The sequence below is a fragment of the Taurulus bubalis genome (assembly GCF_910589615.1).
Source record: "Taurulus bubalis genome assembly, chromosome: 9".
NCBI lineage: Eukaryota > Metazoa > Chordata > Actinopteri > Perciformes > Cottidae > Taurulus > Taurulus bubalis.
This window is the reverse complement of record NC_136597.1, coordinates 24925500-24941129: the sequence shown is the minus strand read 5'-3', so window position 1 is coordinate 24941129 and position 15630 is coordinate 24925500. Positions and strand designations below refer to the sequence as shown.

Here is a 15630-nt window from a genome sequence, read left to right as displayed (position 1 = left end):
CATGAAAAGAAAAAATGTTCATCTTCAGCAGTTTTCATCATCTAACTGTGGTTGACGCTCTCGTTGTGTTACAGCACCAACTGAAGTTACTGGAGGCTCAGAAACGGCAGCAGGAGCTCATTCTGAGGAGGAAGACCGAGGAGGTGAGCCGGCGTCACATATACGTGGATATACTTGTGATTCATTATGGATGCAGGGAACACGCGCATCCATTTTTTTTGCGTGCGTGTCCTCCCCGTCACTCACGTTTCTGTTTGCCGCGTGCGTCAGGTGACGACTCTGAGGCGGCAGGCCAGGCCCACCTCCGGTAAGGTGGTCAGGAAAGAGCCGGTGCAGGACTCCAGCTACAGGCCTCCATCTGGACGCTTGTACTCCTCCGGCAACGCCGCTCCCAACGGCGGCCGGTGAGTCTGAGCACGCACGTTTCCAGAGTGGCAAGTGAGGGAAGGCTACTAAATATAGATGCTTTTTCTGGAACCAAAATAGGTTTTTATCCTCGCAGCAATAAATAACTGTACATGGAAGTGAGGCACTTAACACCCAATGTCAAATCCTCTTTGCGCTTGGCTGTTTAGCCGTTTATTATGTTGGATTTGCAAACATAAATCTGCACCTGGAACATGTTTACGAGCTGATTTACATCATCAATGTGTTTAATGCATTATTGACCGATGCTGTGTGTGTGTGCAGGTCCTCCTACAGGCGCACAGCGGGTATTTACTCCACCAGAATCGCACGCAATAAATGGCAGTCTCTGGAGCGCCGGATCACGGACGTCATCATGCAGAGGATGACCATCTCCAACATGGAGGCCGACATGAACCGCCTCCTCAAGGTAAAGCGACGGCAGTACGTTGATGAGATATCTTGATTTGTCAAGTACAGAACCAGAGAGCCATTAGCTTCAAACCTGAGATCAGCAGGAAAAGTCAGACGGAGAATAAAAGGGGTAACACACTGAGCGAGACGAACGGAAAAGTACATTTTATATAGTGGCCAAACCGTGGAATTACAATTTATCGTGTTTTATGGGGCCTAAAAAAAGACTTATTCCCATGGACGTTCATTTGTAACCCAGTGGATAATTGTTTTTATGTAAATCAACTTCACAGTACATGCACTCGACTAGACGTTATTTAAATCATTAGGTCTCAAACGTTGTAATATGCACTGATGGTTCAGGAACGAGGGCTGGGAGGCGGGGTTAAAGCTATATGTTTACAAGCCTATATTAGTGTTTATTTCACATACTCTGCACATACTTTGCATTTTTGCACTTTCTTTATTTTTTACATTTTTGCACTTTATTGGTTAATTTCCTAAATTAATACCCTCTGCTGTTTTTTGTGGTTGTATATATTGAGTATTTCACATTTCTGATATTTTGTTGTGTCTTATATGTAAGTTGCTGCTACTGTGACAAACTAATTTCCCCTTGAATGAATAAAGTATCTATCTATCTATCTATCTATCTATCTATCACAATCTGGCACTAAAGAGTTAAATGTTCTGAGGTCGGTGTGTTTTGCGTTCCCAGCAACGAGAGGAGCTGACCAAGCGTAAAGAGAAGGTCATCAGGAAGAGGGACCGTCTGTTCAGGGAGGGGCCCGAGGCGGAGAGGGCAGCGATTCCCCTCAACGAGGAAGTGGACGCTTTGACGGCCAACATCGACTACATCAATGACAGCATCGCAGACTGTCAGGCCAACATCATGCAGATGGAGGAAACCAAGGTGAGGGGGGTTAAAAGGAAGGAGAACGAGACGCTTCCTTACTAGATCTGAACTCTGATCAGCTCAAGTGGAAGTTTCTGCTGATGTAAAGAGTTCTTTGTCCTTTTATTTTGTTCTTTCCAGGAGGAAGGCGACACGGTGGATATTTCTGCTGTGGTTAGTTCCTGCACGCTGACGGAAGCTCGTTTTCTGTTGGATCACTTCATGTTGATGGCCATCAACAAGGTACCGGCACTAACTGCGAGAATCAGGCAATTTGACTTGGTCAGGGACTCATAAGCCATAAATATACATCATAATGATGTCATTTATTATACATAGTCCCAGATAGATTTTAAAATGTTGCTCTATTTGCCAATAAAGTACATTTTTTTAGATCATAAAGAAGAAAGGGAAGCTTTCTGTGAAATGCAGTTGCAATAGTTTTACTATATAATCTCGATAAATGGATTCTGCATTCATATAAAGGCAACGGGACAAGATTCTGGTATCGGAAGCGTTCTGGTTTACGTTTGTAGTCTGATCATTATCGACCAATCACGTTCGCCCAGAACCCACCAGCGGTCGTCTGACGATGATTTAGCTTTTGATTGGTTTAAAAATGGGCTACTTGTGTCACCCCTCCCCCCCGTCCCTGGACTCCAGTCTGGCGTCTCAAATTGCTAACCAGACTCTGGAGGAGACCCCGGATATCCGTAAAGAAAACATCGTACAGTGTTCTCCGTTCTGACCTCTCCAGGGTCTCCAGGCGGCCCAGAAGGAGTCTCAGGTGAAGGTGATGGAGGGCCGGCTGAAGCAGACGGAGATCACCAGCGCCACGCAGAACCAGCTGCTCTTCCACATGCTGAAGGAGAAGGCCGAGTTCAACCCGGAGCTGGACGCCCTGCTGGGCAACGCGCTGCAAGGTGACGCCGCCGTTTGCTTGTTTGTTTGTTCGGGTTGACTCTGAAGTGAAGATGAAAACCCAAAACTCGGACCAGACCCCTCCTGGTTTAACCCGGCCCACCTCCTGGAAGTGTCCTTAATGTTATGTCAACTGGGATTCAGATTTTATTCTGGGAGATGAGGATTTTTCTCTTCCACGAGACAATTCTGTTACAAAAATGTAATAATTTGCCGACGGTTACGAACCATTTGGCCTTTCAGGAAGTCGACTGGGTTGCTGGTCAGTTGCATGATGGGATTTATTGAGATGCTCTTTGCCTGTTGCCTTCTGCTGAACAGAAGCTGGTCTAGTTATTCTACGAGTGGCTAAAGTCTGGATGTAGAAAATCATGTTGCTATGAGACAAATTCCTAAAAGTGTAAAAGAATTGATTTTACAGATATTTTGTTTCCCAGCTTCTGTTCAGCCGGATGCTTTGTTTTACAGTAGCTGCACTTAATTTAATTTTGTTTTGTTTTAATATTTCGGGGGACAGTGTTTTTGATTTGTGCATTGCCTTTTTTTCTGTTCCCACCACGTTTTTCCTTTTTTGTTTTGTTGTTTTATGTTTTTGCAGAGCTAGGTAACGTCCCGGCTGGTAAGTGAAACCACATTAGACTCCTAATCTTTGTTACGAACGCATGGTTCCTTCCCCTTTTTTTGCACTCTTGGAAAAAAGAACTAACGAAACCTAACATGGAACAGGTGCATGAGGTGCAACGCAACCAAGGCTTCCCTCCATCTGTCCGCTGACCCCTTCCCTTCCCCTCGTTGGATACGCTCTTCCTCCTCCTAGCTCTCCATGTGCTACAGCCTCCATGCTTTAGCACCCTGCTAACCCGAGACCGGAACCGCACAGCGTGGATGTCGTAGCTTCTGTCGGACCCTGTTTACTTTATCTACTGGGTCCCCGTTAGCTGGCGCCTTAGCGGCCGCTAATCTTCCTAGGGTCCACAGAAAGGACAAAATATAATACATGCAAAAACATAATGTGAAACAAACCGTTAAAAATAGTACAGTCAGATACCTCGTGCAGTCGAGGACTAGGATTTATATTGTGCAGTGCATCCAGAATTTATACAAAGAAAATGTCCTGAGGCCTTTTTAATTGTTTTTTAAATGACAGATTATTACCTGTATGAGTTATTTGAGCAGGTAGTGAATTCCAAGTCGGAGGTATCAAGTGAGCTAAGCTAGCGTTCCTTGTGTGATGGTTATGTCTGTTAAATGTATATTGTACCTGATTGAAGAAATATTCAGGTGTCTGATTAAATACTACCTTTCTTAAAAACGTAGGTCAGCTGAGCCCACCGGGAGCAACGGACTAACGATTCCTCTCACTCCTCCACCTTGTTGTCTTCTCCCCAACTCGCCCACACACCTCTCTTGATAACCCTCCCCCACCTGGCCGCTCTCTTGACCTCTGACCTCCCTCATTTCCATCCATCTGACCCCGATCGAGCTCCGCCAGGACCGAGTGTCTGTTTCTTGATAAAACAGCATGGCGCCGCGCTGACATCGCCCTCATCTGCTTCCCCTGTTCACCTTCTCTACACCCATATGTAGCAGTCATTTTGTTTAAATCCAAAAAAATGGCCTCACGTTGGCAAGATGATAAATTATTAAAGGCGTAGGAAAAGTGTTTTAGAAAGTCCTCAGCAGACATCTCGGGCTCATCAGCCCAGAGGGTTTTCTCTGAACTCTAATTGTATTCCTGGTTCTCATTTGACAGAAAACGGAGACGATAGCAGCAGTGACGAGTCGGCTCAGAGCCCTTCTGCAGACGGAAAGTAAGTTTACGCTTAACATAAATACATAATCATAAGATAATGCAACATTGTATAATATTAACAAGTCATACGCTACATAATGTTATGTGGCGTTATGATATATATGTGTTGTGTTCCTGTGAATGCTTATGCTGCGTTATCTTACATTATTTTACATTGTGTTTATTTTAACCCATTGATGTTTAATGTTCCACCATTTTAGATTAAATATACTTAAATGGCCCTAACACTTTCTACAACTTAAATAATCACCTTGATTTGTATCATACACAGTATAACTTAACTATTTACCTTAAATATTTAACTTAACCCTATAGGGTCTTAAGCCTTTTTCTCGATTTTACATAATTTCTTAAATTCTCCTTTTAAGGCACTTGCATATAAGATACATATCCATGTGTTACATCTAAAATTGCAGTGTGTATATATATATATACAAATTGCAGCTATCTATATAATGAGGCACAATTGTCATAAGGCAAATGTGTAAAGTGATTATATGAATCTAAAGCTGAAAAATTAAAGTTTGATTTTAAAAGATTATTCATATATCTTGTGAAAACATACCTTTACTCATGTTGACGAAACGTTTTGGTGCTAGAAGTTGGTTTAAGAAGGTATTAGGTTCACAAAAGCAGTGAAATATATAAATAAAATGGTAGTTGCATGTAAATAAATGTCTAAAACCAAATTTTTTATTATTGTTTTTGAGCAGAAATGTGGTCTGGCACACCTTTCACCAAAATGATAGAAATGGGACTGAGAAATGACTTCATACTGCAGATAAAGCTTCATTATACAGTATAACTTAACTCGTTACCTTAATGCTTATCTTATACAGTATAACTTAACTATTACCTTAAATAATCACCTTAGTGTTCATCTTATATAGAGTATAATGCAACTATTTACCTAAAATAATCACCGTAATGTTTATTATACACAGTATAACTTAACTATTTATCTATATATGTTTTATTTGATGATGTGTTTGTATGAGATGTTTATTTTTGATGCTACATTCTATGTTCTATTGTGTGTCTTTGCACATGTTTATTGACGCATATAAAACTCTTTCCTTCCCGTCAGCACCATGACATCAGATCTCATGAAACTCTGTGGGGAGACCAAAACAAGAAATAAGGTATTACAATGTACATATAATATATATAGTAAGGTTTTACAATGTGTTTAATCCTCGTTCTCCACATGCACTAGTATCCCCCCTCAACTACAGCCGGTCTTTATTATCTCCCCCCTTCAGGCTCGTAGGAGGACCACCACTCAGATGGAGTTGCTGTACGCTAACAGTGACTCCGCCCCCGACGCGACCGCCACAGACTTCTCCGGTCCGATGCTGCCGTTGGCTGAGGCGCCGGACGGGGGAGCAGACGTGGACTCGTCAGGCTCATCAGTCAGGGACTACACAGCGCTCTCCCCCGGCTTTTCCTCTAAAATGGGCAGCATGTAAGTCCAGGCCCGGCACTCTGTTGCTAACACAATAATGACTACTTCCTTCCTTCCTGCATGTTTGATGTTGCTGCTACATCCTCCGCTTTAGTTAATTTTGACATTATTTATGAGCATTCTTACATTAAATGGCCAACATCCCCCCAAACTGTCCTTTTTGAGGTAGAAGCATGTCGAGAGGAGCCAATAATAACATTTGTATGGCTTATTTATTGCTGTCTGCTGCAAAAACTACCTAATTCTTTAAAACACAAAAAAACTAACAGATTGCTTTAACTGGCTCGTGAGAATCCGTGTTTCAAACAAATGCACAACAATGTTTATGTAAAAACAAAAAGAGCATTGGCTGACAGTTACCCAACAGCAAATAAAGTGATAGAATAGAAATATAAGTTAGCGTAGCACAGAATGAACACAGTTAAACATGAGCTTGGCGAAGGAACCACCCCTGTTTTGGGACTTTAAACATCAGGTAACATGTGTTTCTGTGTGCTGCGTACTCATCTCGTCATTGTTGCCATCATGTGTATGTTTTCACATCCTTTATCGTTGTTTTTTTGTTTTGTTTTTTTTTGTATACTGTCTTTGTGTCGTCTGTGGATAACCTTAATGAAACGGAAACGATCAGTTCTGGCTCCAGAACTTCGTCGGGGCTGGAAAAGCGAGCTCCGGAGCCTTCCCCGCTCTCTCGCAGGAAGACCTACGACAAGGCCGCGGCCGACAGGGCAAAGGTCAAGGAGACGAAACAGTAAGAGCCGGCTGCCGACGTCGTGGCGGCTGCAAGGCCGGGAGACGCTAAATAACTTCACTTCAACTCTACTAATACTCTTCCTCCTCGGTTTGAAGACGCATGCGGTATCAAAAATAAGAAAATATGCTTTGCGCCTGGTGTGATGACCTTTGACCTGCCAAGTTCTGCGCTGAATTTAAAGTCCTACCGTTCCTCCGCAGCTCGGATTCCTCTTGACTCAAATTCAGTGTTCAACTTGCTAATCAGCTTCTTCTGCTTCCGATCTCCTTGTGACACGTGATTTTAACTTGCTGAGGAAATCACTGTTGCCTTTCCTCCTTCTTCTGTCTGAGTGAGAATACTGAAATAAAACAATGTGCCGCTTCGACTGTTCCCAGCAAACACTGAGCGGTTGATTGGCCGTTGTTTAAAACCCGTTATTGTTCAAAATAAACTCCTAAATTAAACTTACCTTCCTGAACGTCAAAATCGTTGATGGAATAGTAAGGTCGACGTACCATGGTCTCCTGGGTGAAAGTCCTGTGCAAATTGTCAATCAATCAAAAGCATTGCATGCATTGTCTTCCTTCATAATGATAATATGATGATAATATACTTCCTGGCTTGTAGGAGTAGGTTTGACCGGACAATTATTGGATGTTTAAACGACATCATCATTTGGCCGCCGCTGGATCAATGTTTGCTGGGTTCTGCTGTCAAATGATAACGTGACGACGACTTTAATTTACATGATTTACTGTCATGGTCGCTCAAAATGTGAATATAACTGGAAGACATTAAATTGCTTCCTCCGTTATTTTATGTTGGTGTTAATTTGATTATTGATGATCAGCTGTTTGCCAACTCTAGACTATCTTTACTTTACATTCCACACACGTGGTCAGTGTGCGAGTGATGAATATTGCTGCACTCGTGTCATGTGGAAAATAAAATAAAAAAAATAGTAATCTCAGATTCCCAGTGGTTAAACATAACTTCATGCATTCAGAGTGATTTAATCATTTGTATACAACAAACTAATTCAATATTTTTAAATGACATTTAGTGGTTGCACAGAGAGAGGATAGACCTTTTATAACTTTTCAAGATTTACATTTTTTTTTTTAAGCCAACAAAACATTGCATCTGATTTTGGGCTTTGTCGATAAAGTTAACTTGAATTTTACTGCAGCTATAAAATGTATAAATAAATAAATGTATCCGGAGCGTCCTGCAGGATAAGTACGAACCAGAGACGAGTGGAAACGACACGAGCCGGCCGGAGATTAGCGCTGGTTTAAGACGCTCGGGACGAGCCACAGCGCAATTTCACTATTTACTGGAGATATCTGCCGTTAGTGTAAACATGAGGCCCACATTTAGACTTTAGAGTGAAATGTTGTAGAGTAATTCTAAAAAAAACAAGCTTCCTCAAGGTCGTATTGCTCTCATTTTGATGAGTACTCTCCTTTATGGTCCTTATATACCAGGAGGGACAATTAGTCAGGCTAACGTTACATTATTATTGTACTTTCCCATTCATCAGTACATACTCTCAGTCTACAGTTGGCTCTTGAAGTTAAAAAAGCACAATTAGAAGGTTTTACCTCCAAATTTCCTACAGAAACGTGTGTGGCTCTGTCTGTATCTGCGAAAAAAAAAGCTACAAGAACGGAAACAGCAAGCAGACAAAGCTGATTCCAAAACGATTGTGCATCTAGGGTCGTCTTTCCTTTTTTGGGGACGTTGCGTTTACAAACAAATCCTACTCATTGTGCTTTTTTAAGTCGTGTCCAATACCGAATGATTAAGGAACTTCGATAAGAACAGGAAGTAATTGCTGTTTAATTCAGGAGCTAATTGGGTCTCAGGAACATCGGGCGCTCTCTTCCCCTCCAGGACGGACGGATGCCTCCGCCTCTTTTCGGTTTCCCCTCCTTCCTCCGATCAAGTACAACCTTTCTTTACGTTTTGTTTGCCACACTGGGATGTGTGTAACACAGCTGTGGGTTTCTTTTCTCTCGGAGGCCGGCCGGGCATTTCATCAGACGGACGCCTCCCCAAACACGAGACTAGCAGTTCATGAACGCGTGTCTTTTTCTTGGATCAATAGATAATTACAATGAACCCAAACAAGGTTGTCTTAAGTTTATTACTCATAAAGACCCTCATTAATCCTCTCTCTGCATTATTCTGCACACAGCGGGCCATTTTAAACATTCCAAACTCCTTAATATCGACGTCTGGGTTTGCGGTCCACTGATACTGACCTACCACTGTTAGAGATTGGTGGCAACTTGTCAACCCGGCCAGCCAATTAGAGATCGATCTTGCGGTCCTTGATGATCCGGTTTCCAATATTCATCTGTCTTTTGTCTCTTTTGGGTGTTGTGTGTGTGTGTGTGTGTGTGTTTTCCATCTGTTGTGGGCTCCTTTCTTCATTGCACAGGAAAAGGTGACGTCTGCTCATCCTTCTGCGGACCGTTCCCGTCTTCTCTCTTTTCTATTTCTGATCCGCAGCATCGTGCTAATCAGCCACGAGCTGCATGACTCTGGCTGCGTGGGTGTGTGTGATTTCTGCTGCGCGCAGATTGTCGGACAGCGTTTGACAGATGTGTGTGTGTGTGTGTGTGTGTGTGTTTTCCAGGGGTGTCATTAACCCGGTGCCACCCACTAAAAGCAGTCGGGCGGCGATGTTGCAGTGCGTCCACGTGGCGGAGGGACACAGCAAAGCCGTGCTCTGCGTCGACTGCACCGACGACCTTCTCTTCACCGGATCCAAAGGTCAAACCCCCACAATCCCCTCCTCCCGTCACCTCCTCACCCCTAATTCCTCTCCGTCTCATCAGTATTCCTCGCGCGTCCGCTTCTTACGGGCAAATTTATTACGCTTTTCGACATGTTGTTATGCTTTTATATAACGGCAAATAAAACCTGACGGGGATTAATTCAGATTGTCATATGCAACAGCGTGTGGATGAATGAGGCGAGGGAATAAAGTGACATCGTACGTACAGTGTAACGGAGATTTTTTTATGATGATAAATGGAGGTGAATATATTGGCAATCAACTAGATTGAAGTTGTCATTCATCCACAGACAGAGTAACGGCTCTTTCTGACTTGTATTTTGTTTTCATGTGTTTTATGCGTCGCTGCAATTAACAATTCATGTATTAGAAATGGTGACGAATTATGCAATTTCTTTTCATCTTTTTGTCTTTTTATGCTTATTTTCTATCTTTTTTTTATTTTTTTAAAGTCTGACTATCAACATGTAACGGCGGAGGTATTTTTAGAAGCCCTCCTTGGCCTCTGACCTCTTCTGCACAGCCTTCAAACGCGTTGATTCATGCTTTTCATCTTCTGGAGACTTGACCGCTGTGACTCCGTCCTTTAGAGCATCGACCGGTTAGACTCGCCTCAGAAGAAGTTCAGAAGGCTTCTCACTTCTTCAAACCAATTCCTATGTGATGTCGTCTTTTTAAGAAAAGATAATCCTTTATTAGTCCCGCAGTGGGGAAATTACAGGTTTACAGCAGCATTGCTCACGAGTAAATATAAGATAAATCAAGTAATATAAATAAAACAGTAAAGAAGAATTTTAAATATACAGACTGAATAAAAAATAAAATAAAAAAGTACTTAAACATATTGCACGTATTGGATATTGCACCAGGTGAATGAATTAAAGTTTTCAGATGTGTTCAACTGTGAGCTCAGCTTGTTGTTTACTGCTTTTATTTGCTTTATTACGTCTTGTTGTTTTGCTTCTATTGCATTTTATTTGTATTCATTGAACCAGTGGTTCTTAAATGGAGGTACTTGTACCCCTGGGAGTACGTGAAGGCACTCCAGGGGGTACGTGAGATTTCTATTAAATATATGTAAAAGTAACATCCATTTAAAATAGTTAATCAATACATATTCAATCAAATATAAGTGTAAGTTTGTAAACTGAATTGTATATATTCTAGATTAAATCAGACACTGATGGCACAGCGATGTGCAGTAAATCTTTTTTTCAATTAAAAATGCTTTGCGCTGGTTTGGAGGAAAAAAGGTTGAGAACCGCTGCTCTTTAGTGTAAATATTTATTTTTATCTTTTGTACCATTTAGTGTGTTTAAATGCTATATGTTATCTTTTCGTTTTGTTTGAGTATTATTATTTGTATGTTGTATTATTATTTAATATTTTTATATGTTGAGTTGATGGACTGTCTTCCTGCAGACCGGACCTGTAAGGTGTGGAATCTGGTAACGGGTCAGGAGATAATGTCCCTGGCCGGTCACCCCAACAATGTGGTGTCGGTCCGCTACAGCTCCAGCCTGGTCTTCACCGTCTCCACCTCCTACATCAAGGTCTGGGACATCCGGGACTCGGCCAAGTGCATCCGAATGCTAACGTGAGCGCGACAGTCTTTTTTTTTTATAACTTCATATATGAAATGACGGAAGGAGCTTTGTCTGGGAAGATGGGGCATTGGCCATGGGGAATAGTCATTCTAGTTATCCATGTTTTTCCAAAGATTGTGGAAAGAGCTACGTACAAAATCCGGCCTCGTAGTTTCTTAGAAGGCGCTAAGTCCCGAGTGTACATTTAAAGTCATGCATGTGTCTGCAGGTCCTCTGGTCAGGTGAACGTCGGCGACGTCTGTGCGTCAAACACCAGCCGGACGGTCACCATCCCGGCCGGAGAGAACCAGATCAACCAGATCGCTCTCAACCCCAACGGGATGGTTCTGTACGCCGCCGCCGGGAACTCGGTGAGAGTCTGGGACCTGAGAAGGTAAACACAGCGATGTGGTGTTTTTAGCCACGTGTGTGTCTGGGGCTGGCGGTCTGGTTTAACGCTGTGATGTGGTGGTTAAAAATCTTCTCAACTGCCGGATGGATTGCTCTTAAGTTTTGTACATCAGGATCAGAACCATTTATTGCCATGTATGTTTTCACACACAAGGAATTTATTCGTCAATATTATTACCATTTTTTTTATTTTTTAGATGCAAAACACACATCGTGAGTTAATTCACAGCCCAATTTCTTTGCGTTTCAATGTGTCATCCATCATTTACATCCCGCTCACTCATGTTTTGATGAATTGTTCCTCTAAGAAAGTGAAACCATTTTATAATCGGCGCTCTGGATGATTGAAAATAACTTTTTAAATCGACATGCGCCGAGATTGAATGTTCCAAACTATTTAAAATAAATAAAAAATGTTTACGTGATGTTCCCCTCTCTTTGTCAGATTTGCGTCCACGGGGAAGCTTACGGGTCACCTCGGCCCCGTGATGTGTCTGACCGTGGATCAGTCTGCAAGCAACCAGGACCTGGTGATCACCGGGTCCAAGGACCACTACATCAAGGTGCGCTTCCTCCTCCTCTTCATGTGCTGGAATAACATGCGTGAGTTCACCGTTTAACACCCGGCGCTCTGGCCCCTGCAGCTGTTCGACGTGACCGAGGGCTCTCTGGGGAGCATCGGCCCCACGCACAACTTTGAGCCGCCGCACTACGACGGCATCGAGTCCCTGGTGGTCCAGAGGGACATTCTGTTCAGCGGCTCTCGAGACAACGGCATCAAGAAGTGGGACCTGGACCGCAAAGACCTCCTGCAGGTACCGGAGGAGGAGGAGGAGTTGATTTGACGTCTGGCTCTGGGCGACAAGATAACATTTAGTATGGAAAATATAATATAGAAATGAATCTCTCATTTAATACCGTAGAACACTAACGTTAAAAATAGTAACACCATCACTAACGTCGGGTATATTTCACCCGATAATGGACCTGATAAAATCAAAATATATTAAAATACAACAACACAAGGCAAAGTGAAGTACCCTTCTTTTATTTTACCCTGTAGAACTTGGGGGGGACCCTGAAAAAAGGCGGAAAAATGAGGGAATCCTCAATGAAACATGATTTTAAAAATATAAATAATGGAGCTATGAACTTTCTCTCCAACAGCAAGTCCCGAACGCCCACCGTGACTGGGTCTGTGCGCTGGGCGTCGTCCCCGGGACGCCGGCCCTGCTGAGCGGCTGCAGAGGAGGGGTGCTCAAGCTGTGGCACACGGACACGCTGGGGACCCTGGGCGAGCTGAAGGGCCACGAGAGCCCCATCAACGGCATCTCCACCAACGGCAGCCACCTGTTCACCGCCTCCGAGTGAGTCCACACACACACATAGCATTTTTGTATCGATGCATGCAGCTTTAACAGACCAAGACTGGAGGGAAACCCCTCATAATATCCTTTTTGTTTCTGTTCTTTCTCCCCGTTTCCCGCTCCCGTCCTCCAGTGACCGCACGGTGAAGATCTGGCGAGCTCGCGGCGGCCTGGACAGCACTCTGGACACGGCCGACAATGCGGACGAGGTGGCCAGCAACTAGGACGCTAGCGGCCTCTTGTTGGCGCTGCCGCCTGCACTTTGCCCCCCGCCGCTGGCTGCGAACATGCACACCTTCACCTTCAAGTAACCTTTAGGACTGACGGACCGGAAAGTAGTCTCATCTCAACAGAAACTAGCACACTCGTTCTTCGCTTGGACTCTTTAATTAATTAACCGTATTGTTTGTGACTCTTACGCTCATCTTTTTCTTCTCTTTTCGCGCTGAAGACGATGTTAGTTAAGAGCAGAACACGCTAATTTATAATATCTCTGGACGTCGAGTGTTGGAGGAGAGAAGTGAGGCAGAGCTAGCGGGTTGGTAGCTGGTCTTCCCAACCCAGTTCTCCAGTTTCTAGGAATAGTTTGGATCGCTTCTCTGAACTCGAAGCAGAGCCTTAGAACCCCACCCCCACACAAAAATAACAAAAGTGGCTTTACTGTATGTGAAAAAGACAAATCACTGTACCCCTTAACTTCCCTCTTCTGATTTTGTGCGCCTCAATTTCTGCAGCAAACTCGTCGTCTTTGCTGTCCTGCACTGCACTCGTGAACAGAAAACACTGCACACTAATACCATTATTTGTTGTATTTTTTTTTGTTGGTTAGCTTAGCTTAGCATAAAGGCTGGAAACAGGGGGGACAACGCAACTTCCAGCACCTTCAGAGCTCACTAATCACCAACTAATCTGTCTGAAAACCCAAAGTGTAGAAAATACAATTTATGTGCCAGAATATTTCGTGGCAGTAACTTTTTTCTTTTCTCAGCTCAATTTTTTCTGTTTTACTTTGGATTTTTGAAGTAAGTGGAAAAAACCCAGGTGGATAGGGTTTTTAAAAAAAAATCATGGAAGTCATGGAACTTCCCCAGTTGTGACTGATATTGAGGCAATCATTTTTTTAGTATTTGAAGTCGTCTGAAATGTTATGTTTTAAAAAAAATATATGTTGAATTTCCTCACATTTCCAAAATTGGCGCACAAAAAAAAAAGCCTGGATAAAAATGATTGTTTCATTACGTTTACACATTAGAGTCAAAGGTTTTTACAGAAGGAATTTTGGATATCTCTTTTTGTTTTTAGTACTAACGCGTTGTATAAATCTATGGACGTGTGAACGAACCGCTCTTTGAAAAGCTTCAGAGTGAAAGTGTAACGTTTGGATGTAGCGGCTGCTGAAGTGGAGATTTCTGGATCCCGCCCTCCTTCTTCCAGCCTTTATGCTAAGCTAGCTAGCCGCAGATGTTCTGATCTTCTCATGTAAGTGAATACGTGTCAAACTAATCCTGTAACTCTTGAGCACTTGTGAAAAGCGACACAGTTATTAGTGTTTGAGCTGCACTTAAAGCTTCGGTAAACGTGAGCAGAGGATATTCTACACTCTCGTGTCATCGTATGTAAAAGCGTATGTTTTTAAACACTCACTGAATCTTCACTACTTCGTCGTCGTCGTCGTCTTAACTCCCGCGCTGCTAAGTCGTGCGCTCGACCCGACAAGAGGGCTCCTCTTCACGTTTCTTTTTGGGGGGCGAGGAGACCTGAACCATGTGACCCGGCCCTGGTCCTCCTGGGGCCTTTTTTTCGTGGAGACGCTCGTCGCCTCTCCGCTGATGTCGCTTCTGAATGTCCGGTGAAGCGTCGGCGTCGTTCGAGTGCAGATGTAATGTATGTAAACGATGTATTTTGAAAACGGAAAAGTCTGACTGAATGTTAGCTTCGTGGGACCACACGAGAGCTTTGAAGCTTCGGTCGGAGCTTCTCCTCCAAATGAGGCGGCAGATTGTGTTTAGTGGCCTACGGCTAGTTTAGTTTTTTTAAATGTTTTGTTTTTGTCATGCTGTCCCTGTTCCACATATCCTGGACGTTCCCACTCTGGAGTTTTAGCAGCCATTCCCAAATGGCGGAGACTCTGTAGCGATTCTAATGTCAGATGCCTCGGTGAGAATAAACGCCATCTGGCAAAAAGCAACCAACTCTTGTGTTTTCTTCTTCTTCTTCTTCATGTTATGTCATATTTTGTGCCTTTTATTTATTTTTTACCTTCAGTTTATTCTAATTCTGTGTTAGGAAGACAAAATAAGTTTTTCATTGTATAGAATAACTGTCTGTTATCTGTGCATATGACGGTAAAAACATCTTGAATCATTTAAATGAGTATTAGTGCTGTTAGTATGTTAAAACATTACACATCGACATTGTGCATTATGTGCTCGGAACAACACTACAGTGTGTTATAAAGCATTTATTAAGGGCTTCAAAGAGGGGCTGGAAATGAAGTGTTATTTCCTTGTCACATTCGTATTCATGAGAGACGGAGGAACATCCCACTAGACTCCATCATTTAACTTTTTGCTTCTTTTTTTTAAGAGAAAAGGTTAATTTCTAATCCCCACTTATTAATATCAATATGTTGCTTGTTGATCTTACATAAAAAAAATCTCTTCAGGTTTCAACCCCCAAAATATCTTAATGGACCAGAATGATTGACTGACTGACTGACACACACACACACACACACACACACACACACACACACACACACACACACACACACACACACACGCACAGAGCTCCTCATTCCTGTGGTTCACG

The 15630-nt window shown here is 42.9% G+C and overlaps 1 protein-coding gene across 1 annotated transcript in view; it reads left to right on the top strand.

Annotated features, from left to right (window-relative positions):
• kif21a (kinesin family member 21A) overlaps positions 1-15001 on the top strand; it is a 44599-nt gene extending 29598 nt beyond the window's left edge. The window contains exons 18-35 of the mRNA XM_079223979.1: positions 75-143; positions 271-404; positions 691-835; positions 1538-1732; positions 1856-1957; positions 2472-2637; positions 3234-3254; positions 4389-4446; positions 5536-5590; positions 5711-5913; positions 6545-6664; positions 9294-9430; positions 10878-11052; positions 11271-11435; positions 11898-12015; positions 12097-12267; positions 12620-12819; positions 12953-15001. Of these exons, the coding sequence (XP_079080105.1) occupies positions 75-143; positions 271-404; positions 691-835; positions 1538-1732; positions 1856-1957; positions 2472-2637; positions 3234-3254; positions 4389-4446; positions 5536-5590; positions 5711-5913; positions 6545-6664; positions 9294-9430; positions 10878-11052; positions 11271-11435; positions 11898-12015; positions 12097-12267; positions 12620-12819; positions 12953-13043 (2325 nt within the window). The 3' untranslated portion in view covers positions 13044-15001. The remainder of the gene's footprint in view (positions 1-74; positions 144-270; positions 405-690; positions 836-1537; positions 1733-1855; positions 1958-2471; positions 2638-3233; positions 3255-4388; positions 4447-5535; positions 5591-5710; positions 5914-6544; positions 6665-9293; positions 9431-10877; positions 11053-11270; positions 11436-11897; positions 12016-12096; positions 12268-12619; positions 12820-12952) is intronic.
• The last annotated feature ends 629 nt before the right edge of the window (positions 15002-15630 follow it).